The sequence below is a fragment of the Chanodichthys erythropterus genome, chromosome 11 (assembly GCF_024489055.1).
Source record: "Chanodichthys erythropterus isolate Z2021 chromosome 11, ASM2448905v1, whole genome shotgun sequence".
Classification (NCBI taxonomy): domain Eukaryota; kingdom Metazoa; phylum Chordata; class Actinopteri; order Cypriniformes; family Xenocyprididae; genus Chanodichthys; species Chanodichthys erythropterus.
The window spans coordinates 6,097,842-6,124,242 of NC_090231.1; the positions used below are offsets into that span (position 1 = coordinate 6,097,842).

General features: G+C 38.8%; 1 protein-coding gene across 3 annotated transcripts; it reads left to right on the top strand.

Moving 5' to 3' along the window:
• The first annotated feature begins 1,405 nt into the window (after window positions 1-1,405).
• LOC137030775 (stereocilin) lies at window positions 1,406-26,104 on the top strand. 3 transcript variants are annotated; one of them, XM_067401208.1, is made up of 30 exons: window positions 1,406-5,063; window positions 5,304-5,448; window positions 5,541-6,674; window positions 8,875-8,899; window positions 8,999-9,494; window positions 10,519-11,400; window positions 11,499-11,564; window positions 11,993-12,118; window positions 12,601-12,767; window positions 12,857-13,043; window positions 13,132-13,247; window positions 13,324-13,456; window positions 13,537-13,719; window positions 14,670-14,708; window positions 14,783-14,953; window positions 15,062-15,211; window positions 18,834-18,892; window positions 19,093-19,216; window positions 19,490-19,572; window positions 19,656-19,785; window positions 20,874-21,070; window positions 21,318-21,408; window positions 21,497-21,656; window positions 21,734-21,903; window positions 21,985-22,140; window positions 22,537-22,679; window positions 22,772-22,920; window positions 23,026-23,123; window positions 25,697-25,844; window positions 25,999-26,104. In XM_067401208.1, exons 2-30 carry the CDS (start codon window positions 5,373-5,375, stop codon window positions 26,085-26,087), a joined length of 5,748 nt encoding a protein of 1,915 aa, XP_067257309.1. In that variant the 5' UTR covers window positions 1,406-5,063; window positions 5,304-5,372; the 3' UTR covers window positions 26,088-26,104. The 3 variants fall into 3 exon arrangements, with proteins under 3 accessions (XP_067257309.1, XP_067257307.1, XP_067257308.1); XM_067401206.1 differs by having other exon boundaries at window positions 1,407-5,063; window positions 19,656-19,791; XM_067401207.1 differs by having other exon boundaries at window positions 1,408-5,063; window positions 11,502-11,564; window positions 19,656-19,791.
• Window positions 26,105-26,401: the final 297 nt, after the last annotated feature.

Below are 26,401 nucleotides of genomic sequence, written 5' to 3' on the forward strand. Positions count from 1 at the left end.
TTAACGTCTAATGCTACTGGAATAATCCAAATTTTTGTAGTTATATTTAATATTTTAAATAAAAGTATGATTATTCATGTCTAGAATATAATATCTGAACGTATTAAAAGAGTGCAGTTTGTTTTTGAGCCGCGGAGTGCCCCCTGTTGGAATCATTTTGTTACTTCAATAAAGCAGTATTTAGTTAGTTATTTCTACTTGACTGCATGACATAGAGCTGCGGTTCCTGGTATGACTAACTACACCGCACATGACTGCCTTGTGACTGAGAAGAAAAAAAAAAAAAAAACTAGTCACATCAGCATTGATGTAAAATTTAGATTGGTTGCTGCGAGGTTTCTATTTCATTTATATTTATTTTACAGAGGGAAATATTTGGCTGATGGATTACTAGTCATATACATTGCAGTTTTCTTATTCACATGCCCATAATAAATGTATTTATTATTGTTTTCAGTGCTTCACATGAACTTTTTTGCTCACCAGTCACTGTCGCTAGTTGATTTCCAAAGTTACAGCCACTCCATTTTCACTGGCCACCATTTTGATATCGATACCACTGGGACTAACTGCCATATAGATATTTTTAATATGGCAGCCAGCAGGTAATAGGCTTTGGGGCTTCTGATCTTTTGGAATATAGAATTTCATTTCACAAATAAAATAGGTTGTATAACATTTATTTTGTTATCTAAGTACTTAAAGGATTAGTTAACTTTCAAATTAAAATTTCCTGATAATTTACTCACGCCCATGTCATCCAAGATGTTCATGTCTTTCTTTCTTCAGTTGAAAAGAAATGGTTTTTGATGAAAACATTCCAGGATTATTCTCCTTATAGTGAACTTTAATGGCCTCCAAAAGGTTGAAGGTCAAAATTACAGTTTACAGGCATAAATGTCAGGAAACACGACTCCTGGCTGCATGTCAAAATCATGGATTAGGTTTCTATGACATGTTATAAAGAACACTTTCGATCCCAACCTTTAGTGTAATCGTTTGTTTTACTCACGTTTTCGCAGTTTCCCCTATTAAATCCAGTCATGCAGGAGGTTGATCACCATTCATGACTTTTGCCACTCAGTCCATCTGAGGGAAAATTACGTAATTGCATACCCTCTATTTAAATAGTCAGCTGTTAAACAGTACCTGTTTCTACCGGCAGGTGGGACTGTTGTCAGACGGAAAGCTTAAAAAAAAATCCCGCCACTGAACCATCGTCATTCATTCATTATTAGAAAAGCTGTTGAGGTAATTAATAAGTTTCGCGAAACTGAGAAGTTTCCGCCGCTCTCGCCGGAGCTTGCCGACGGCACATATTGACAATGAATGACTTCCTGTCACTTTGACGCTCTCGTCGGCGGCAGTGTGAAAGCACGGTAAGGTTGAACCACTGTCACATGGACTATTTTAATGATGTTTTTGCTAACTTTCTGTACCTTCAGAAGCTCTTGGATTTCATCAAAAATATCTTAATTTGTGTTCTGAAGATGAACGAAGGTCTTACGGGTGTGGAACGACATGAGGGTGAGTAATGACATAATTTTCATTTTTGGGTGAACCAACTCCTTAGGAAGGATATTTTTATGAATTTGAATTCTTAAGTTTTGTATTAACAGTCTAAAGAAAACAAACAAGACACTCTTGCTTGTGTCATGCTATTTTGTAATATTGGTGTTGCATTTTCTTGAATTATATTTCTTCTAAAAGTTAGTTGATTACTTTCTGAATGCCAAAGTTTGACCTTACGATTGCTTGAAACCACACAAGCAAAACGTATGGAACTTAAGTGTATACTATACTAATATATACATATATATTTATACTATATATAGGCTACTATATGTTTCCCCTTTTTTTGTCTCAACCAGACATATGAGTCAGAGATGTGAAAACAAGGGCCTAAAATGAACACTGCTGTTTGGTACATATGTCTGACAACATGTTATTTTGGGGAACAAAAATATGAGATATATTTCAATGCTTTTGCATTTGCTCGCTAAACATTTGTGTTCCCCAAAGAAAATTTGTGTTTGCTTGCAAAGGCATTGAAATATAGCTTTTCATCATGCATGACCATATTTACTTGATAACATGACATTGGACCAATATACACCGATCAGGCATAACATTATGAGCACTGAGAGGTGAAGTGAATAACACTGATTATCTCTTCATCACAGCACCTGTTAGTGGGTGGATATATTAGGCAGCAAGTGAACATTTTGTCCTCAAAGTTGATGTGTTAGAAGCAGGAAAAATGGGCAAGCGTAAATTGCTCAAGAAGTTAATGCTGGTTCTGATAGAAAGGTGTCAGAATACACAGAGCATCACAGTTTGTTGCGTATGGAGCTGCATAGACCAGTCAGGGTGCCCATGCTGACCCCTGTCCACCACTGAAAGAGCCAACAGTGGACACATGAGCATCAGAACTGGACCACGGAGCAATGGAAGAAGGTGGACTGGTCTGTATGAATCACGTTTTCTTTTACATCACGTGGATGGCCGGGTGAGTCGCTTACCTGGGGAACACATGGCACCAGGATGCACTATGGGAAGAAGGCAAGCTGGTGGAGGCAGTGTGATGCTTTGGGCGATGTTCTGCTGGGAAACCTTGGGTCCTGTCATCTATGTGGATGTTACTTTGACACGTACCACCTACCTAAGCATTGTTGCAGACCATGTACACCCTTTCATGGAAACGGTATTCCCTGGACTCTTTCAGCAGGATAATGCTCCTGCCACAAAGCAAAAATGGTTCAGAAAAGGTTTGAGGAGCACAACAACGAGTTTGAGGCGTTTGTACCTCCAAATTCCCCAGATCTCAATCCAATGGAGCATCTGTGGGATGTGCTGAACAAACAAGTCTGATCCATGGAGGCTCCACCTCACAACTTACAGGACTTAAAGGATCTGCTACTAACATCTTGGTGTCAGATACCACAGCACACCTTCAGGGGTCTAGAGGAGTCCATGCCTCGACGGGTCAGGGCTGTTTAGGCAGCAAAAGTGGGACCAACACAATATTAGGAAGGTGGTCATAATGTTATGCCTGATCAGTGTATGTTTTGGAACTCCAGGTAGTCTAACATGCCTGAATAAGTTAAGATAGACTTAAGGCTCTTTAGTTTGTCTACATTTGATCTGTGAGCTTTATTTAACTGTTTTTATTTGTAATACATTTATTCATTTTGCAGATTGTTTTTAGTCATATGCACATCAGAGAAAACAAACAAGCTGACTGCTGTGTGCGCTTTGAGTGGAGTTAGTCAAAGGCATGAGGAGTAAAGTTTCTCATTTAATATTCCTGCAGCCAACTGAGCTCCATGCTGCAGAGTGACCGCCGCTCCCTCAGGCATCAATAATACAAGAGGAAGTTATTGTTCCGCTGCAGGCGACAGCAACACAGAATTAAAAGGCTTGTGGGGAGGCTGTGCTGTGCCTTTCACTCAACCCACTCAGGTTTCAGGTGCTGTAGACAGGCCTCAGACGAGAGAGATGATTTGAAACGTCAGTGAAGGGCCTGATTGTGTGCCGACGCTTTTTTTGTTTTATGACAGCTGTAGGCGACCTGCTGGCTGCCACATAGGAAAAACAATACCCATAAGGCCAAGGGTACAGTTTTAGCACCGGTGAAGATAACCTCATGAGATGTCAGATTGAGGAATAAAAATGGGCTCATAGTGATTCAGAATAATGGAGATATAATTAATGTCAAGTTTTATAATCAGTTAACACTGCTTTTGTCATTTTTTACAAGATGGACAAAATTTGTCACCAAAAAAGTCATTCGGTTTAACCAAAATTTCGGTTTCACCAAATGACACTTTTCGTTATACCAAATGACGATATTTTCAAACAATGCAAACAGGCTGATATCTAGCTAGCTAGCAAAAAGACAATCAAACATTTTATATTTGGCACAAGTTTTTAAAATATTACATTTTCCATAGCGGTTGTACCGAATGACCTGATGTTTCGGGATATGCGTATGATCAAGTGAAAACATGAATTTTTCAAATATTTAAGAGAGAGTTAGTTACTTTGCTTCACGACCAAGTGGTTCTTATGCAGGTGTCTGAATGATGTCACATCCTGTCACATGATATTGACCGCATGACTTGATCCAAAATAGTCCCTTTATATTGGTTACTCCGTATGACATCACTGAAATTCGTTTTTCCAGACATTCTTTCTCATAACAAAGCAACGACTTCTACACATAATTTTAATGCCATTTTGCACTAAGTTGATATATGATGTTATAAAATCATGCCAGAATGCCAAATCATGCCAAATATATACATTTATTATATTTTATGATATTATAATAACAAATCGAATGGCTGTATTGGCCTTTGGACGGAATGAATGACATTTTATATGTAGCAAAATATAATTAAAATGTTATTAAGGCCTTTGGACAAAAAAATAACCCGTCATGTCATTGACTCAAATACAATTATTAAAACCGAAAATAAAAGCTAATTCAAAATATGAATGGACACTATAATAGTAAATAAATAATACTAAAATAACACTGGCAATATGTGTCATTATCACCATAAAGAATGAGTGAAATACATTTTTTGGAACATTTCCATCAAAATAACTACCCTTCAATTGATTTTTTTGTTATGCAGCAGATGTGCATTATCTATTGTATATCTGCTGTGCCCTGTTTTAGCCTCAGTCGCAGTATTGACCTACCTTTGTAACTCCTTTAATCTTAATTACTATGAAATTGCCTTGTGATACAAGAGTATACCATCTCAAAGTTCCTTGGCCTTTCTCTTTTCTCATATTACATCCCTGAGCCTCTAGCCTCTCACTCCAGCACACAGTCATCTGGCACATGATGGAACGATGTCGCTGAAACATGAAGCTTCAGCTTTTGAGGATCCAATTGAATCTCAAAGACTGGGAGGGGGAGCGTATTAAAAAGTGACAAATGCTGAGAGAGAGAGAGAGACGGGGAAATAATTTGCTCACACTTGCAATCCTAGACACAGCCAATCTATTTCCACAGATACGGACGGGATTAAACAGACAACTGCTGATATGTAAGTACGGAAAAAATTCTTATAGTGTTTTACAAATTTAGGGAAATGTCAGAATGTTTCCTTTTTTTGCTATTTATTTTTATAAAAATATATTTTAATAACTGAAAACCTAATGTTTGGTTTAGACTTAAAGCAGCAAACTTTTCTTTGTGAAAGTTTAGCCAAGTGACAGTGGATAGTCATTAAGTTTTCATGCGCACTCCACAGTGTGACACTTTACTCTCTTAATGTCTCCGTCAGCTCCTAAAGGAACATAAATGCAGTCTTACAAGGACAACAAAATGACTTTGTCCATGCTACCTTGAGGCAATGAAACTCAGGATGGGCAAGCTGGGAATTGTTATAATTTTGCTTTTACTGGAACAAGTATCAGCTACTACTGGAGGTAAGACAATTCAGGCTGTTTGAGGTGTTTGTTGGTACAAAGACTCAATTTGTTTCCCAGTCTAACTTGCATGAATGTTTTTCTCATGTTAGCAAACAAAAAAGAGGACCAAAAGGAGACGATTTTGAAAGAACTTGTTGAGATATGGAGGAAGGGTGGAGGATGGAATCCATACAGAGTACAGCCACCATTGGAAAGACAAAAGGATCAGCAAATTCATTCAATAGTGAGGAGCATTATGGGAGGTCTCAAGTCTCTGGGTGTCCTGCCAAGGAAAAGCAAGAGTCTCCCATCTTTAAACAAAGCCTTCGATCGAAACAGGCTGTCAGGATTCCTTTATAACATCTCCATGTACCTGCAAGAGATGAGCGCAGAGTTAGATGATCAGCAGCAACCTTTTAGCGATGACCAGTTTTGGGGGAACCTGCTCTATACTCTTCTTCAGACCGGAAGGGAAACGTCACTTGGAATATGGGACGGGAAGAGTCCCCCGCGACCCACTTTCAGGCTTCAGGATCTGTTTCTGTCGCTCAGGGGCAGCCCACATTGGGATGGACTTCTTGGGTTGGTACAAAGCATTCTGACCCTCACTGAACGCCAGCCTCAAAAACCCATCTTGACTTTTGTTTCTCAGAATTGGAAGACCATCAGCGCTTTGCTCGAAACTGTCCTACAAGCTGTGGTCAGTGGGACGTACGGCCAGGCGGTCGCAGGTCTCCAGGGTTTCATCTGCGTCCTGAAAGGACGAAATGATTGTGCCTTCAATCTGAGCTGGCTTGACCAGCTCATCAGCTTCATGGAGACCAGGAACTGGAAACCTGTGGTCAGTCTACACCCTGTGAATGTGGAAAACAATCAAAGAGATGCCACGCTCTCTACAGGACGTTTTAAACCCTTCCTCGTACCACCTGAGGTGCTTCTTGAGGAGCAGCTCTTGCTGAACAAATCGGGCATTGATACAGAGAGCCTTGCTTCTATGCAGGCACTGCTTCTTCAGGCTTTGTCAAGGTCAAATGCAGGAGAAAGGGCAGTACAGTTCGCTGAGCGTAATCCCGCCCTCCTGCAGGGCTTGGATAACCTTAGACATGGATTTCTGCACAATGTTGGCCGCAGTGTGTATAGTAATCTGAGAAGAAAAGTGTCGCATATGACCAAGGCACTGCTGGATGATGTGAGCAGCATGGTGGACGAATCACAGTACAGTCATCATGGAAGATGTTCTGTAGGCAAGTATAGTACTATTGTATTTTTAGCCTTTAAACAGACTCTTAAATCTATAATGCATACAATTTACTAGGGCTGCACAACTAATCAAGTTTCTAATTGCAATTACGGATGCCATGATTTTGTAATCATTCAAAGGTTCGATTGCATCAATAAATAGCATGTTACGTTGTGAGAGGCGAATCACAGCTACTTCAGAGTGTAAAAGGTCTAACCCAGTACAAAAGGAACTACCAGTGATGTAAGTGTCCGCTGATTGGTCGAATGAACGCAAAACATTAGCGCCCGCCATTTTTTAAAAGCTGTGTACATAGCCTATATATTCACTCCACGGACGAACTCTGTAAACATGGAAAACAGTGATAGATGGACCTCTCAACCTTACTCTAAGGAGAAAAGCCAGAGCGTCTTTGAGCGAACCAAGCAAAACATGATTATGTATTTCTGCTCAGCTAGCGACATTGGGCATCAACCACACGGCAAATGCTAATACTTTTTCATATACTGTCTACTTTCTTTGTATAACAGTTCTATCTAGCAACATATTAGACAGGGCTGTTAAACATATTGTAAACTAATGAAGACGGAGAATGCAAGCACTGTGACAGTACGTTGGACAAAACCAAGACATAACTGACTAAGGATACTTACCAAGACGGGCATTTTGATGTCTGTTCAAGCGCAAGAAGATTTGAAAGAAAGCACGATTCAGTATTCGCACGAGTAACGAATCAAGCTCCCTTTTGCGTCTTGAGCTTGAATATTTAAATTGGCAAAGCTTAAACTTACGTGACGATGCAACACTGCACAGTTAAGTGTCCCAGTTCATGTTTGTTCAAGTTCTCACAATTTTGCATCATTAGAATTCATAAAAACTGTTACTGGCCAACTGGCGTTTGACATCATTTCATATACTCACCAACAATGATTTTTACTCGCATTTGTTAATTTTAGGCCCTGTGCATGCATATAGTTTGTATATATTCATGATCTCACTCCCATCAATCAATCAATCAATCAATCAATCAATCAATCAATCAATCAATCAATCAATCAATCAATCAATCGGTCTGTCTGTCTATCTATCTCTTTCTGTCTGTAAGGCCCATAAAACTTTCAAGCAAGACTTTAACAAGCATTATTTTAAGTTCTTGACAAACTTTAAGGGCCCTATTTTAACGATTTAAGCACATGGTCTGAAGCGCAAGGCGCAGGTGCACTTAGGGCATGTCCGAATCCTCTTTTGCTACTTTAACAACGGAAAAAATGGTTGGCGTGCCATTTGCATGCTCAAAAAGGATTGTACCTAGTCACTTAATAAGTCTCTCATGGGTTTTTTGGGCCTAATGTGCAATAAACCAGTCAGAGTCTCATCTCCCATTCCCTTTAAAAGCCAGTTGCGCTTGCGCCATGGCGGATTCGCTATTTACATGGATAAATTTGCAAGTGGAAAGACTGAATGCTTCTCCAGAGAGGAATCCTTTTGTTTTTAATATTTGGCATGTTTGTGTGCTGCGGCGTATGTAACAAGCAGAGTGTACATGCATTGTGCACCCGCCTATAATACTGCAATACTATAATATAATATAATGCCTATATAATACTACAACGACTGAGTTTTCAGACCAGCACACCCATGGACGAACAGATGGGTGCAAATGCATTTGCTATTTAAACAATGTTGCGCTGGATGTGAAAATGATAATTGTGTCAGCTGAAACTAGCAAAAAACACTTGTGTCGTGCCTGGCGTCGCATTGTGCCGGGTGTATGATAGGGCACTAATAGTTACAAATTACAGCCATCAATTATTTCATTTTAATTCTATTTTTCTACATTAAAAATTCTAATTCTGCATCCTTTTTGTTAATTCAGTTTAAATGAAAGAAATTAAATTTGTAAGAAATTCTCAATTTAATTCTGAATGGCGCACAACCCTGACTAAAATCACAATGGCATTGTTAGTCATTAACCATATCTTTGTTACTCTAAATCCTATAGCCTGGATAATCTCCTCTTACTTTTATGCTGGTAACCATACACCCCTGGTATTATGTGCACAGCTATGCTGTTACATCAAGGCCAATTGTATAATACAGTGGCCAGCTCTCCATTTTCCTCAATTAATCAACAGTATTCTGTGATTTGTATAAATAAACTATTCACCCAGAAATTTTCCATTCATTTTTGTTTCTTTGTAAAGGTGACCTCAGGCAGTTAATATTGTGGTAAGTGCCATGTGAATCAGGAAAACATTTCAGACTTATTTCTAAGTGTATAAAGAAGATTATCATAAATTAACAAGTTTTTTTGTCCTCTTTGTACAGGGGAATTAGACATAACTTGACATGGAATGCTCAAGCGATGGGTTTCAGGTCAGATGGTTTACCCAGCATGCCGTCTTTCATGACCTGCCCCTCTCCAGAAGAGGAAACAAGGACTTTGAAACCTCAGCCCTCATCTAGAAGGGCTAAACTTCACCAATCCCAGCCAAAAGTCCAGGAGCAGAGTGATTCAATCCCCTCACTCTCAGCAGAGATTCTAGAAGCTGCCTGTAATGCCTCTATCCCTGGTCTCACTGGGGTCTCAAATTTTACCGTATTCCTCTACTGCAATCTTTTTGATGGAGAGGATGGCTCACAGGATCCTGAAGTCAACCATTATGGGGCAGACCTGCACGCGACCTGCTCCGATGCTGCTTGGTACCTCTCAGCAGCGGAGGAAGATTTTCTTTGGGTTCACGTTTGCAGCGAATTCTTCGCTCATGAATTTAACAAAACAGTGTGTGCCAACTCTACATTCTGGCTGCAACATGCACATCAGGTACATTGAGTTACTTTTAGTTTCTGTTTCCATGAAAATTTTAAATTGAAAATCCTGGCAATCCTTAAAATGAAATTCTTTCATTAAAATGAAATTCTCTCTTTGTGTTTCGGAGGGTTAGTTCACCCAAATCTAAATTTCTGTCATTAATTACTCACCCTCATGACCTCCCAAACCCATAAGACTTTGGTTAAAGGGTAAGTTTACTCCAAAATTTTTGTCATTAATTACTCACCCTTATGTCGTTCCACACCTGTAAGACTTTCGTTCATCTTCGGAACACAAATTAAGATATTTTTGATGAAATTCAAGCTTTCTGATTGCTTCCCATCGCTTCATAACATTAAGGTTGAACCGCTGTAGTCACATTGACTATTTTAACAATGTCTTTACTACTTCTTTGGACCTTAAATGTGGTAATTATGTTGCTTTCTCTTGGAAATCAGAAAGCTCTTAGATTTCATCAAAAATACCTTAATTTGTGTTCTGAAGATGATGGTCTTACAGGTTTGGAACAACATGACGGTGAGTAATAAATGACAGAAATGTAATTTTTGGTTGAACGGATCCTCCGAAACACAAAGAGAGCATATACCACACTGCTGCAGATTCATTTTGGTGTTTAAACATGGTAACGCATAATCTGAGGACATGAACAGCTCCGGTTAAAACGTCATGGGTGGCCATCTCTTAATTACAGTAGTTATGGCGTGAACACATCATAAGGTCATTGTTTTGATTCGTTAGGAACTGTAAAAGGTGGCTGCTGTTTGTTTGCGGTGCTCCGCGACTGACGTCTGTCTACATTAACAGACTGAATATAAAGATTGGATGAACATTTTAGGATCCTACACCTTCCACAGATGATATATATTTATAAAAATACATTTAGACAGTTTAACATAGTGATTGCACATCAGGATATGAGAAGAATTTCAACCAGTATAACAAAAATGTTTCTGTAGAGAATCACCTACTGCACCTTTAAATCCGCCTAAATCACTTTGCTTTGAAATTTTCTCAGGTAGAGTCTACAAGGGATTACCATTACCTCAACCAATCAAGTATTGATGACCTCTGTCTTCAGCTATCCAATGATGTTTCTGGGGGATCTCCTCCAGACGCCACCGAGGATTGCCTAGCACTGCTAAGCAGCAAAACCCTAACTGCCCAGGATTTTAGAAGGTGTTTTCTGCCCAATAACACAGCCCTTATTGCCTCTTTGTGCGGAAACGAGTCGTCTCAAATACCACAAGACGGGAGCTGGGCAGCTGAGTACTGCGCCAAAGTCCCTAATCACTCTCACGGTGCCCCCAAAGACAACTGTGACTACTTAAACTGGAAGGCAGAACAATTTCTGAACTCCACTGCCCTTAAGCTTTGCAGCAGTAAAGCTGGTTTGAAGGACTATATTTGCAAAAACGCCACACTGTACCTCACATTAGCTCAAAAGCAGCCTTCGCTCTTAGACTACTGTTTGAACTCTGAAGAATCACAGGGCTCCAAGTGCGTCCTCCAGAAGCTGTTTGACATGCTGCCAGCACCTTATGACTTTGACACCTCTCAACTTTGTGTGAACCCCTTGCCCATTCTACAAGACATCATTCATAAGCTCACTCTATGCGAAGGAACAATGGATGAACGCACGGGTTGGTTGGCTACAGTAAGCTACGTGCTTCGAGTGTTGGACTTTGTGGTAGGGCTCTCAGCAGGTTTGGAGGAGGGAGAACGAGAGGTGCGTCAGGGCCTGGGTCAGGCCATTCTTCTTTCCAGCCTCCAGGACAATGCTTCTTTCTGGGCCACTCTACGGCCAGATGCATCCTTAAGTGTACTTCACACTGTTGGCATCTTCCTGAAGAGAGAGCAAAACTCAACCTTAAAAGAAGACCTTTTAAGCTGTTTCAGTGTATGTCATGCATTGCATAGATTTTTACTACTAGTATGTTATTATTATATTAGCATGCACAGTTTGATGCATTCAGTTTCAAAGACTTTTCTCCCCAGCAGCCTGTCCTGTGGGATCTTATTCAGAGGGAAGGCAACTCTTCTGCTTTAAGATTTTTAATGCAGGTATAACTCATTATCTCCATCTAGTCAGTTCAACCAATGGGTTTTCAAGCTTTTTGATGCAAGAGAGCCCTAAATACAATAATCCCCAGTTTTAAATATGAAGATAGCTATAGAAATAATTGAGAAAAATAGAAGTGTGATGTGGTATAAAGACATGTTGACTCCAAAATGATCATTGTGCTAAAACCAGAACAAATAATTAAGATATAATTATTTTACATTTTTTCTGCATAACTGAGTTTTAAAACCCTTGAGTTAAACCCAATACCGACCCAACACATAAAATATAGTTCTTATCACTTTCCATATTGTAGGTTCTTGATGCTAGTTAGTAAGAAGTTAATGAATTTAACCCTGTTACTGATGTCTATAACTGCACTGTTTTGTCAGTACACATTTGTCTAATGCTGACATTTATATACTCCAAGGAGTACCTACAGATGCCTAGAGAGAGTATTCGCAGTGTAGTTCTGTCTGCAGAAAAAGATGCTGTGAAAAGATTCATTTCCCATGTTCATCAGAGTTGGAATCAACTTCAAGTGGAAACTATACAGGTGAACAAAAAAACATTTTAAATGATTGAGGTCATTTCAGATTTTATTCCAAAAGAGCGATATCTGGCTGATACTTATAATTTTCATGTTGTGGCTGAAATATAGTCATATAAGATATGTTAAGATAAATTAAAATGATTTATGAAAATGAATTTAAAATTCTGGCTGATAATGATAATTTGTTTTTGCCTAAAAAAGTAAAATAGTAAAATGCTTTATTTTTTTTTTTTGCATTTCAACTGTGATAGTATGAAAAATAAATATATTCATTTTGAGATTTGTTAAAGATTACATTTAGTTGAATTATTAGTGCTTTTAAAGGATAACTCTGAGCATTAGATGAGAGAAAATGTGAAAATATGGAAAATGAGCATGCACAATTAAATATCCAATACTGATAAATAAAAACGGTCTAATATCATCAATTATCTTGCATCCCTACTTAGGAGTATATGTACATGTATAACTGGTGTCATTTACAGGTCTCTCCAAAAGAACAAGAGGCCATGGAAACCATGACAGCTGCTTTCATTCACAAGTTTCCACGTGTCACACCAGAGCTTTTCATCGACCTCTCCCAATTTATACCATACATGTCTGTCTCTGACATCATGACCTTCCCTGCCTCTCTCATGGTCAATGAAAGTGTGTAAGTGGATCATATTGAAATTATAGCAGTGTCCTCATAATTCAATTCTCCATGTGATCATGATTTCAACTCTTGTTCAATTGCTCTAGACTGATGGCTATTAGAGATCACAGCTCTGAGATAAAGTCTCCACAAAAACAAGCCTTCGTAAAACGACTGTTGCAGTCCAGCGAAGCTGGAGATGTCCCTTCATGGCCTCCATTATTCCTTAGCTCCATTCTGCCCTTACTTCCACATCTCCCAGTCAGTCACTTTCAGCTGCTTACATCTCAGCAAGTAAGTAACGTCTCCTTCTGGGGATCTAGGCTTTTTTTTTTTTTACTTTTCACATGCTAAAAGTAACATCTGAATGTTTGACCTACAGCTCATGCCCTTAATCGAGATGTTGGGGAACAGCAGTCTGGATGCCACAAGGGGGCACCATGTACTTCGTACTGTTTTCAGCAGGGGGAAGAATCTGACGAGTGACAACATAACAAGGTACATATTCAAGTTCAATATCAGCTGACATAAATAATAACAAGTACAAGAAAAAACACCATGTTTCTCACAACAGGTTAGGAGTTCTTATATGTTACCTGAACTCTGAGGACTTACAGCAGCTATTGTCTTCATCAAATCTCTCACCCGCCCTGTGGCAGCAGCTGGCTCGATGTGTATCAGAGGGACACGTCAGTGGAAGTGGCAGAGTGAGCCTTTATTTTCCATATTATGTGCATTGCATAATAATGTTTCAAGTGTTAATTATGTAGATTTCTTTTATCCGCAGCTCTCGCATTGGCTTGGAACGGCCCTGAAGTCTTTAAATGCCAGTATTTTATCAGCTTCGGCAATGGCCTCATTACATGGTATGCTGCCAGAAATGGGCGCTACATTTTTGGAGCCATTGTCCTCAAAAGAGTTGTTGGATCTGGTAACTCTGCCGGGCATGCCAACTTTCCCACCTGCACAGGTAAGCATGTTAGAATGCAGGGTTGTGCACCATTCAGAACTGAATTGGGAAATTAAATTCCTGAACTTAAGCAGGCGATTGTTTTATTACTAATTTTATTACTAAGTCCACTAAGATCATTTGAATGTTTTTTAAGAGGGGCAAAAGCAAAGAAGGGTAAGTGAGATGTCCGATCAATGAAATGAGGGATTAAAACAGTATGAATAGAAAAGTGTCAGTAAAAAAATAAAGTGGGGTATGGGTTAACATGTTAAATAAAATGCTTTTTTGTCATTCTATTTATATATTAGTCTATCATAAGGTCTATATACTTTAAAATTTCAGGCTTTGTTAAGGCAACATTCAATGTGTTACGGTCCCCGGTTTAAATGCCTAGGAGTGAGGGGGGGCACGTAACATAACAGATGGACAACGGCTAGTTTCCCAAATAAATGATTTTATTTTAACACAAATTACTCACAAAAGTAACCAAAAACAAGAGACGGGGAGCCCAGCAACAAAAGGGAGAAAATAAACTCAACTAATAAAGTCAAGCTGGGCCTCCCCGCTTCAACAAAAAGTACAAACAAAGTGAAAATAATATAAAGACGAAACGATATGACTGCGAAGAAAGCTGTGGCTGGCCGAGACCCGAAAGTCCGCCTCCTATCACTTTATAGCCTCGCTTCCCCAACTCAGCCAATAGGAAACTAGAAAAAGAAAACAATATAACAATATTAATCAATCATTGAGGACTCCGGGCCGGGCATTTGCGAAACACGCGTAACATCAAGTTAAAAATTAGTTTAATTTTTTGTAAATGAGCAGACACATCATCACATTCTGCGAAAAGGGTCCAATGGGCGAAACCCAATTTCTCGATTCTGAATTTTGCACTACCCTGATAGAATGATGTTGTATATATTATATCACCTATATAGTAAAACCCTTTTCCATTTCTTTTTATGCAGGCATTCCAGATACTAAACAAAATAGCAGAAGAAACAAATGTAAGCTGTTTACCACTCTAATAATGATATTTACCTTAAGTGAGTCTTGTGTTCACAGTCTCAATCCTGTTTAGTTCAGTGCCAACACGCTCTGCAGATTGAAGCCATTGTTCCAGGGTTTGGGGCCTTCTTTCTTGAGAAAGTTGGTTGTACCCGAGTCTACACTTGATTGTCGGTGTTGGAGTTTACTGCTATCTGACCTGCAACCTGCACATCGAGCAATGGTCCATTTTGCACTCCAACAGGTTTGAACTTCTTGTGCTTGTACTCTACACAAAACAATCACCATTTGTGCTTATGCATTAGATTTGGTTTGGTCTGTTGGTGCATAATAAAGTGCTCTTTGTTTGAAGGCTCTGGAACGCACATCTGCAAATTTAACACAGCAACTGCAATGTCTTCTTCCATTCATCTCCTTGAAGAAATTAATGTCAGATCTAAATGGAGAGACAGTTCTTCAACACATATCTCTGTATAAGCATATGCCCTGGTCTCATCAACAGGTACAACCCTAATATCATACCTTTGGTTTTGGTAGCTTACAAACTGTTGCATTGGATGTATGAGATTTGTAAGCCTTCAGCTAAACTGGTCAGAGGCATGAGACTTGGTTAATGTTAAAGGATTAGTTCACCCCAAAATGAAAATTCTGTTATCATTTACTCACCCTCATGTTGTTCCAAACTCGTAAGACAAACACCGTTCATCTTTGAACACACAAATGAAGATATTTTAATGAAATCTGAAAGATTTCTGTCCCTCCATTGAAAGACTACTATGAGGTGCATTCTCATGTTATGAAGCACGTTTCAGCTTCAGCAAGAACCAATGAGGTTCATTCTCGTGTTATGAAGCACGTTTGAGCTTCAGCGAGAACCAATGAGGTTCATTCTCGTGTTATGAAGCACGTTTGAGCTTCAGCAAGAACCACTGAGGTTCATTCTCATGTTATGAAGCACGTTTGAGCTTCAGCGAGAACCAATGAGGTTCATTCTCGTGTTATGAAGCACGTTTGAGCTTCAGCGAGAACCAATGAGGTTCATTCTCGTGTTATGAAGCACGTTTGAGCTTCAGCAAGAACCACTGAGGTTCATTCTCATGTTATGAAGCACGTTTGAGATTCAGCGAGAACCAATAAGGTTCATTCTCATTTTATGAAGCACGTTTCAGCTTCAGCAAGAACCAATGAGGTTCATTCTCATGTTATGAAGCACGTTTCAGCTTCAGCAAGAACCAATAAGGTTCATTCTCATGTTATGAAGCACGTTTGAGCTTCAGCGAGAACCAATGAGGTTCATTCTTGCATTACGCAGCACGTTTGAGCTTCTGCAAGAACCAATGAGGTTCATTCTCATGTTATGAAGCACGTTTCAGCTTCAGCAAGAACCAATGAGGTTCATTCTCATGTTATGAAGCACGTTTGAGCTTCAGTGAGAACCAATGAGGTTCATTCTCATGTTATGAAGCACGTTTGAGCTTCAGCGAGAACCACTGAGGTTCATTCTCGTGTTATGAAGCACGTTTGAGCTTCAGCAAGAACCACTGAGGTTCATTCTCATGTTATGCAGCACGTTTGAGCTTCAGCGAGAACCAATAAGGTTCATTCTCATTTTATGAAGCACGTTTGAGCTTCAGCAAGAACCAATGAGGTTCATTCTCATGTTATGAAGCACGTTTCAGCTTCAGCAAGAACCAATGAGGTTCATTCTCATGTTATGAAGCACGTTTGAGCTTCAGCGAGAACCAATGAGGTTCATTCTTGCATTACGCAGCACGGTTGAGCTTCTGCAAGAACCAATGAGGTTCATTCTCATGTTATGAAGCACGTTTCAGCTTCAGCAAGAACCAATGAGGTTCATTCTCATGTTATGAAGCACGTTTGAGCTTCAGTGAGAACCAATGAGGTTCATTCTCGTGTTATGAAGCACGTTTGAGCTTCAGCAAGAACCACTGAGGTTCATTCTCATGTTATGAAGCACGTTTGAGCTTCAGCGAGAACCAATAAGGTTCATTCTCATTTTATGAAGCACGTTTCAGCTTCAGCAAGAACCAATGAGGTTCATTCTCATGTTATGAAGCACGTTTCAGCTTCAGCAAGAACCAATAAGGTTCATTCTCATGTTATGAAGCACGTTTGAGCTTCAGCGAGAACCAATGAGGTTCATTCTTGCATTACGCAGCACGTTTGAGCTTCTGCAAGAACCAATGAGGTTCATTCTCATGTTATGAAGCACGTTTCAGCTTCAGCAAGAACCAATGAGGTTCATTCTCATGTTATGAAGCACGTTTGAGCTTCAGTGAGAACCAATGAGGTTCATTCTCATGTTATGAAGCACGTTTGAGCTTCAGTGAGAACCACTGAGGTTCATTCTCGTGTTATGAAGCACGTTTGAGCTTCAGCAAGAACCACTGAGGTTCATTCTCATGTTATGAAGCACGTTTGAGCTTCAGCGAGAACCAATAAGGTTCATTCTCATTTTATGAAGCACGTTTGAGCTTCAGCGAGAACCAATGAGGTTCATTCTCATGTTATGAAGCACGTTTCAGCTTCAGCAAGAACCAATAAGGTTTATTCTCATGTTATGAAGCACGTTTGAGCTTCAGCGAGAACCAATGAGGTTCATTCTTGCATTACGCAGCACGGTTGAGCTTCTGCAAGAACCAATGAGGTTCATTCTCATGTTATGAAGCACGTTTCAGCTTCAGCAAGAACCAATGAGGTTCATTCTCATGTTATGAAGCACGTTTGAGCTTCAGTGAGAACCAATGAGGTTCATTCTCATGTTATGAAGCACATTTGAGCTTCAGTGAGAACCAATGAGGTTCATTCTCATGTTATGAAGCACGTTTGAGCTTCAGCGAGAACCACTGAGGTTCATTCTCATGTTATGCAGCACGTTTGAGCTTCAGCGAGAACCAATAAGGTTCATTCTCATGTTATGAAGCACGTTTCAGCTTCAGCAAGAACCAATGAGGTTCATTCTCATGTTATGAAGCACGTTTGAGCTTCAGTGAGAACCAATGAGGTTCATTCTCATGTTATGAAGCACGTTTCAGCTTCAGCAAGAACCAATGAGGTTCATTCTCGTGTTATGAAGCACGTTTGAGCTTCAGCGAGAACCAATGAGGTTCATTCTCGTGTTATGAAGCACATTTGAGCTTCAGCGAGAACCAATGAAGTTCATTCTTGCATTACGCAGCACGTTTGAGCTTCAGCAAGAACCAGTGAGGTTCATTCTTGTGTGTTTTGAGCTTCAGCAAGAGCCAGTGTTGTTCATTCTCATGTTACGCAGCACGTTTGAGCTTCCACAAGGACCAATGAGATTCATTCTTGTGTTACACAGCACAGTTGAGCTTCCGCAAGGATCATTGAGGTTAGTTTTTGCACATCAATCAGGTTCTGTTGAGCTTCTCTTCATGTTCGCTGATCGATGTGAATAAAAGCCTAAATTCAAACTGTTCATCATATAAAGCAATCGCATCTCTTCAGAAATTTTGGGTTAAACCACTCTAGATTATTTTTACAATGTCTTTATAAACGTTTTGAAGTTTTAAAGTGGTTGTTGCATGGACTGTCAATGGAAGGACAGAAATCTCTCAGATTTCATTAAAAATATGTTCCAAAGATGAACGAAAGCTGGTTTGGAATGACATGAGGATGAGTAATTAATGATGAGTTTTTATTTTTGGCTGAACTAACCCTTTAAATGTAAATTAAACATATTTGATTTACAAATATTTATTGTTTCCCCCTTAATTGCATAAAAAGTAAAAGGAGCACACACAAGCATTGTAAAGAAACTATGGAAGCACTGGGAATTCAGTTCTAGCACACTGTACATTACATTCAGTGCCCTCGACTGCGCTTGCCAGACAAAGCTGATCTCAAGTTCTTTAGTGGATTATTTGTCATGCTTCAAAAGAGCCTTTCAGTAAATTAATAATCTGAGCCCCTCAACTGCTATCAAGCAAATTGATCTTAATGTGGTACAATAGCCTCCACCAGGGAATATGAATTAATAATCACCCACATTAAAGAGACTTTGTCTCAGCCAAAAGTGTATCAGATACAACCTTGAGGGTGATCCAGTTTCTCAGACTCACTTGTTGTATTTGACACAACAGGCTCAAATGCTGTTCAGAATGATTCAGCGGACCGTAAACATCACAAGACTGTCACTACTGTAAGTGATATCAAGCATTACTATACTTTATGATTGCTGACTGGTTGACTAGCCTCACCAGCTGTATTTTGCTTTGGAAATTCATGCTGATCTTTTTTGCTCATAGTCTGGAACTAAGCATCTCTATCACATTGTCTTTGTATTTGCATTGATTTGAAATGTAACAACATTAATACAAACATGTTTATTTCCCACTGAAGAGATTTAGGTCGTATTGCAGGTGGCATGAGCTGTGAATGGCTGAAGCTATGGGTAAATGAGTCAGGCTTCTCTGAATTGTTGCAGTTCATCACTAAGTTGCCAGGAGGACTTAGACCTGGTTTGGTAATATGAAAAACAATCTTTTTAGTATACACATTACCGTTAAAAGCCTTTGCTGTCCTAATGCAAAATGCAGATTATAAAACTGATTAAGTCGTACAACTGTATAATCAAATGATTTAATATCGCTCTTGGTACTTGAAGTAATGTGCCTCACTAATGTTTTTTAATATGAAAGTATATGACTCAAATGACTAGGAAAGGAACATTAGCATGTCTGTATTAAACATACAAAGAGAGAGAAAATGAACAATATTGATGTTATGTTCTCAACAGAGGAAATGCATTGTGGTGGAGCTACGGAAACGGCCTGATATTGATCTAAATAACTTGGACCCCTCATTTGCTGCAAGATTACCGTAAGATAAGCAGTTGACTACCCAGAATCTCATTTGTTGGTTCTTTTACTTGCAGGGTCTTATTGATGTATTTTGTCTCAAAGGTTGACCATGATGGAGCACCTGTCTAACTCTTCACTCATAAGTGTACTGGACCATGTTCGACAACACTTTATTGATTTTCTGCAGCTACCACGACACAAGCAAATGGCCTTGGCAGAAAAAGCTATCAATGTACTCGTAAGAGCGAAATCACTGCAAAATTTCATTATTGAATCCATTGCAGTGGAAGAGTTCTTAAAAGTTTCAGTGACACAGTTGAATGTGATCTCATACAGGGGAGAAAAAATCACCAAATTTGTGTTTTCATTTTCGAATGATTTAGAAAAAATACTTAATCCGATTTTATTGGATATTTTTGGAATCCGATTTTACTTGAAATACGACTTTACTGCATAAATGCATTTCCAAAAATCTGGATTATATGGATGTGGTTTGGATGGGTTTTTGACTACCATTCAAAAGCTTTTTTGTAATGTCTCTTATGTATAGAAGCTTGTTTCTGCCACTGAATAAAACAAATTAAAAAAAAGTAATGCAATTGGGAGTTAATTGCTTGATATAGTTGCATATTTGTGTTATAAAGTCAGAACTGCTTTTTTCCCTCGGTACTGAACTTTATATCTCGTAATTGCAAGTTTATCTTTGCAAGACATAAACTCGCAATTGCAAGTCAGAATTATGAGATTATACACAACTCTGACTTTATTTCTCAGAATTGTGAGTTTATATCTCTCAATTCTGACATTGTAACTCACAAATGCAGATGTAAACTCACAATTGTGAGACAAAAGTCATAATTGTGAGAAGGTCGCAATTATCTTTTTAGTTTTTTTAATCTGTGGCAGAAACAAGCATCCATACTTAATTAAAAAAAGTAGTATTGCACAATATTTTTACAATTTAAAATAGCTGTTTTCTACTTTATTATATTTTACTATGTAATTTATTCCTGTACATCTATTACTCCAGTCCTCAGTGTCACATGATCTACCAGAAATAATTTTAATATGCTGTTTTTTTTATTATCAAAGTAACATTGTAATATTGTCTTACACTCACTTTTGATCAATTTACTGCACATATTGCATAAATGCTTAATATTAAAAAAAAAATAAAAAATCTTACTGACCCCAAACAATTAAGCAGTAGTGTAAACCGAGTAAAATATGCCAAACAATCAGATTGTGCAGACTTAGATAATACACATTGATATCAAAATTCCTACTTTTCCATCTTTTTTTTTTTGTCTCTATTGATAGGGCATCTCTGAAGATGGCCTGACTGGGGCCTTCATGGACATGCTCGGCCCTCTTCTGCCCTTTCTGGACAGGGATGTGTTGGCTCGCATGGACCGAGAGGCTCTGAAACTACGACTGGAGGAGCTAAAACAATATTGCTTGCCCTCTGACACCTTCAGACAAATATCAGCTTTACTTACAGAGAAGAGCATGCTGGGGTGAGACAAAGTTGTTCCATTTTTTTTTCCTTTTAGTTCCTCATTGTGCAAGCAAAATACAAACTGCATCTGTATTCAGTAGATCCTCACTGCAAAACATGAGATCCAGGATCCAGATCCAGGGGGTGGAGATGTGTAGGTTTAGGGATATCTAAAATGGAAGAAGTTGGATCTGGATCTTGTGCTCTGCAGTGAGGACCATCTCTCTGTATTGGGAATTTGACAAAGTCTCTTTTTTTTGCAAAAGAGAACCAAAAACATGGACAGTTGGAGATGTTGAGCATGTGGGAAGACTTCTGTTCACACTTTCACCTCAGCAGATAAAATCCCTACCACTGGTAAGGGAAACACAAGCCTATCAATTCGACTAAAGCTTGGAATAGTGCAGGATTTCATCACATTGAACCTCTAAATTTTTCCTTCAAGGGTGATTTAGGTAGAGATACAGTTGAAGAGGTTCTGATGAACCAGTGGCGTTGGAAAAACAGCGAAGTGGGAAAGGCTTGTTCGGACCTTAACGGACTACAAGAAAAGATGAACAGTGTCATCCATAGAATCGTTAAAGGTCGATGGTGGATGAGAAGGGGTGAGTTGTGTACAGAATCCATCAGATGTTATTTATGACCTCTTTGAGATGGTAAATCATGTATTATTGCTTACTAGGGCCCATCCCAAGCTGTGCAGACATTAAAGGGACATTTCCCTCAGCCTGGAGGTCCTATCAGCTGAATCGAATGAAGAGGAAGGAGCTGAAGACATGTGTTGAGTTCATTGGTCAGGATGACACACTTGACGCAGAGCAACGTGAAGCACTTTGGATGGAACTCAGACCAGTTAAGCCGCTTGTGCTTGTCCAAATGCAGTTGTTCAATGATTATTAAATAGTTTTTCTCACACAACAACCATTATCTTAGGTGTATAAACCAGTGAGGCAGCTTAAACCAGAGCAGGTGTTGGAACTGGGTTGCATAGTGACCGAGATGGGGGAAAGAGAGCTACAGGCGGTCAACTTGTCCAGTCTGGCTGTCGTGGCCCATCTTGGGAACCTCAATGGATGGAACACAAAGAAAGTATGTTTTTCAGTTGTTCGGATTACGTTACATGGGGAAGATACACTGACCAAAAAAAAAAAAAAAAAGGCCACTGTTTGGATGATCTTGGTCAAAAATGTATGCACCTCTTGATGGAAATAACATTTATTTCCATCAAGAGATGCATTAATTTTTGGTCAAGATCTTGCATTAACAATGCAAGAGTAAAGCACTCTGTAAAGTCTCCTCCAGCACATCCCAAAGACTTTCAATTCATCTGTGAAAATGATTCTTAATACTTCCCCCCCAGCCATTTTTTCACAATTTGAGCCTAATGAATCTTGACATTGTCATCCTGGAGTATGGCCATGTTCATCTTCCTACATGGTTTAAGAAATGAAAAGCTACACAAAAAGCTATTTTTTTTTTTTACAGATGAGAGCAGTTGTCCTCGGCATAATGAAGCGACTGAAACGGAAGCCTGAAGAACTGGATGTAGTGGAGCTCGTTTCTCTTGGACATCTGCTTTGCGGCTTCAGTTCCTCTGAAATATCCCGTCTAGACCCGTTCAACCTAAGGTCAGTGGACAAATCAATTTGCACAATCCAAAAGGTAATGTGTGTCACCACAAAATAATTGAAAAGCATTGTGTTGTGATTGTACCTATTAGCGTGGCCGCTTTGTTTCTGGGGGAGATGGTACTGCCGTGTTCTGAGCAGCAGACCGAGGCTCTGACATCACGCCTTTCCAGTCCTCTGGGCTTTGGTCCAGTCAGCAGCTGGGGCTCTGAGGTCTTCACTGAGATTGGGACTTTGGCAGGTACTGACTGTGGATTCGATTACAATCAGTTCAATGGACAATATACACACGCCAAAATGGGCAGCCTCATAAAAAGAATAAGACAAACTGATTCTCTATCCTCAGCTGGGCTGGAAGATATGGTATTGTCTGCACTTATAAAAGAGCAAGTGGAAGGATTGACGCCAACAGCAATAACCTTGATACCTCCAAGAAAAATGGCTGTGAGTGACGGATAATTATGTTTTCATTTGGCATTCTTCTGTTGATTGTAATACTTCGAAAGGTTTGTTGAGACAAACTTTGCAGTTGGCTTGAGGAATCCGGAAATTTTTAAAGAAGTTTGCAGTTTGAAGGTTTTCAGTTTTAATGTTTTGAATGCAATACAGTCTTTCAAAAAAGAGAGGCTTCTGGCAGTTTAAAGGTGCCATTGAATTGAAAATTGAATTTACCTCGGCATAGTTAAATAACAAGAGTTCAGTACATGGAAATGACATACAGTGAGTCTCAAACACCATTGTTTCCTCCTTCTTATGTAAATCTCATTTGTTTAAAAGACCTCCGAAGAACAGGCGAATCTCAACATAACACCGACTGTTACGTAACAGTCAGGCTCATTAATATGTACGCCCCCAATATTTGTATATGCCAGACCATGTTCCCAACATTATGAAAGGCATTAGACAAGGGCAGCCAGTATTACCGTCTGGATGTGCATGTACTGTTAAATGTGGTTAAAGTTACCATCGTTTCTTACTGTATTCACGGAGACAAGAACCATCACTATTTTAATTTTTAAACACTTGCAGTCTGTATAATGCATAAACACAACTTCATTCTTTATAAATCTCTCCAACAGTGTAGCATTAGCCGTTAGCCACGGATCACAGCCTCAAATTCATTCAGAATCAAATGTAAACATCCAAATAAAAACTGTACTTACGTGATTAGACACTTTGTAAAGATCCATTTTGAGGGTTATATTAGCTGTGTAAACTTTGTTTATGCAATGATAGAGTCGAGAGCTCTGGGGGGGCGGGGAGCACGAGCATTTAAAGGGGCAGCAGCCCTGAATCGGCGCATTTCTAATTATGCCCCAAAATAGGCAGTTAAAAAAATTATTTAAAAAAAAATCTATGGGGTATTTTGAGCTGAAACGTCACAGACACATTCAGGGGACACCTTAGACTTATATTACATCTTGTAAAAAACATTCGATGGCACCTTTAAATGAGAATTGACAATTGGATTTTGAACAGTCTTGGCTCATTGGCTCAACATTCCATCAATGGAAGTCTATGGGATTTTTAGGATTTTTAATCTTTATTTTTAGGAAAACCATAAGTTGGATCAGTTAGAAAAGATATAGCACACTAAGTCAGAACAGTCTGAAGGTCTGACCCAAGTTTGGAGGTTGTAGAGTTGAAGCTTTAGGAGGAGTTAGAGTTAGAAATTTTAGTCCCAGAAGAATAACTTTGTTTATATTCTCAAGCCAATTTAATTAATCACCTAACATCCTTAGTGAGGTAGACTGTGTGTGCTTTCTCTCATATTTGTCTATTTCTTGTATCTGTCTATTGTCAATAGTTTAGCATTGTTTGAAGCATAGATCATACAGAAGTCACTTTCAAACCAAGCAGCTTTTTCTCAGCCAATGTGCCAAGTACACACATCAAACTTGAACCCTTTGCGAAATCCTAAAGCGCAATTCTCATTCGTGTGGATTCCTATTAAAATTACTGTATTACTCCTGCAAAATTCACAGAAAAACGGTAAACATGACCGCACTTTTAGACAGCTTATACATTAAAACAGTGTCCAAATACTCAATTCTTCACATCTACAGCACCGCTGCTACAGCCATATACATTCAGATAAACATTTAGCTTCACATTAAGATGCCATGTCTGGATTAAAATAGCCCCACTTTTAAAAACATGTCTGGAAACTCGTGCATCCTGCTGTTTTTGAATGCAATTACATCTAATGTAAAGAGCCCCTAAGAAGAGCATCTGAGCACAATCAGGTAAACCCCAAACCAGCATAATTGTGGATCATTCTGTTAAAGGGATAGTTGAAAATTATCCCATGATTTACTCACCCTCAAGCCATCCTAGGTGTATATGACTTTATTCTTTCAGTCAAACACAATCAGAGTTATATTAAATAATATTCTGGCTCTTCCAAGCTTTATAATGGTAGTGAATGGCGCTTCTGCTTTTAAAAAAAAAAAAAAAATGCATTCATCTATCATAAGAGATATCCATACGGCTCCAGGGGGTTAATAAATGCCTTTTAAAGCAAAGTGATGGGTTTTTGTAAGTAAAATATCCATATTTAACAAAGGGAAAAGGGGAAAAAATTGATTTCATAGGGCCCTAAACAAAAAGGTAGCTACTAATTTAATTGTGAACAAACAAGTTTACATGTTAACATTTGTTCTCAAGGAAGCATTTCCTTCCTCACTGGTAAATGAATATAGTAATAAATATTAATATCATATGATATGGAAATACAGTAATCCACATTTGATGTGGATCAAAAAAGTTCATCAAGGTTGTCCTAAGAACTAAGTTGTCCAAAGAAGAAGGTTTTAGGACAACTTTGATGAAAGGTTTTGATCCACTTCAAATGTTGACTACTATATATATATATACAGTATTTGAAGTGGGCCTTAATGAGCATTTGTGTTTCTTAGATGACTTACCTCAAATGACTTCCAACCAAAGATCAGTGGAAGTAAGAGCCCAAATAATTGCCAGCAGTTGTTCATCAGACATGTGTCTCATTATTTCAGGTGGTATTCAGTGCTACGCAGCTGTCTTGGCTGAGCTCTGAACAAGCGTGTGTCGTGACAGAGGAGCAGTGGGCGGAATTAGACAGTGAACAAAGACAAGCACTTGGCATGGCCCAGTATGAAGGCGAACTCATGCTTGAGCACAGAGGTAAGCACTGCTCTAGTTCAAACCATTCTTTTCAGCTGATGTGAGAACAGCTTTACCTCCTGTCAAGCAGTTATTTGAATCCTTATTTGATAGTTAGAAAGAATTACATATTGTTGGTCTGTCATTTTACTACAAAATATGTTTGTCTCTGCAGGTAGGAACCAGGCTCCATCGTTACGGTTTGCCAGCAGCTTTACAAAATGTTTATTACTTTTTGTCTGTACATTGTGTATTCTATTATAAAGATTATAACTTAAGGCTATTTATTTGTTCCTCTTTATTGAATTCTTACTTTTGAAAATTAAATGTCAACTCAAACACAAAACTAACATTTTTCCATCATTTACAAATAAACTTTATAAGCATTATTTAAAGTCAACGTGAAATGAAAATTTACCCTATTGTCTCAATGCATGTTATAGGTCTTGTTGTGAACAATTCATCTGTGCATTTTTCAAATTTTTTTTTTTTTTTTTAATTGGAAATGTTTATTCAAAATTCACAACTGGACAGACTTCACTCTGATGATATACACAGATGAGGCATAACATTATGAC

Coding starts and splice junctions, on each gene's coding strand:
- LOC137030775 (XM_067401206.1), top strand. CDS start 5,373: ATGAAACTCAGGATGGGCAAGCTGGGAATTGTTATAATTTTGCTTTTA. Junction 14,954..15,061: donor TCCATTTTGCACTCCAACAG/GTTTGAACTTCT, acceptor CTTTGTTTGAAG/GCTCTGGAACGCACATCTGC. Junction 22,921..23,025: donor TGAGATTGGGACTTTGGCAG/GTACTGACTGTG, acceptor CTCTATCCTCAG/CTGGGCTGGAAGATATGGTA.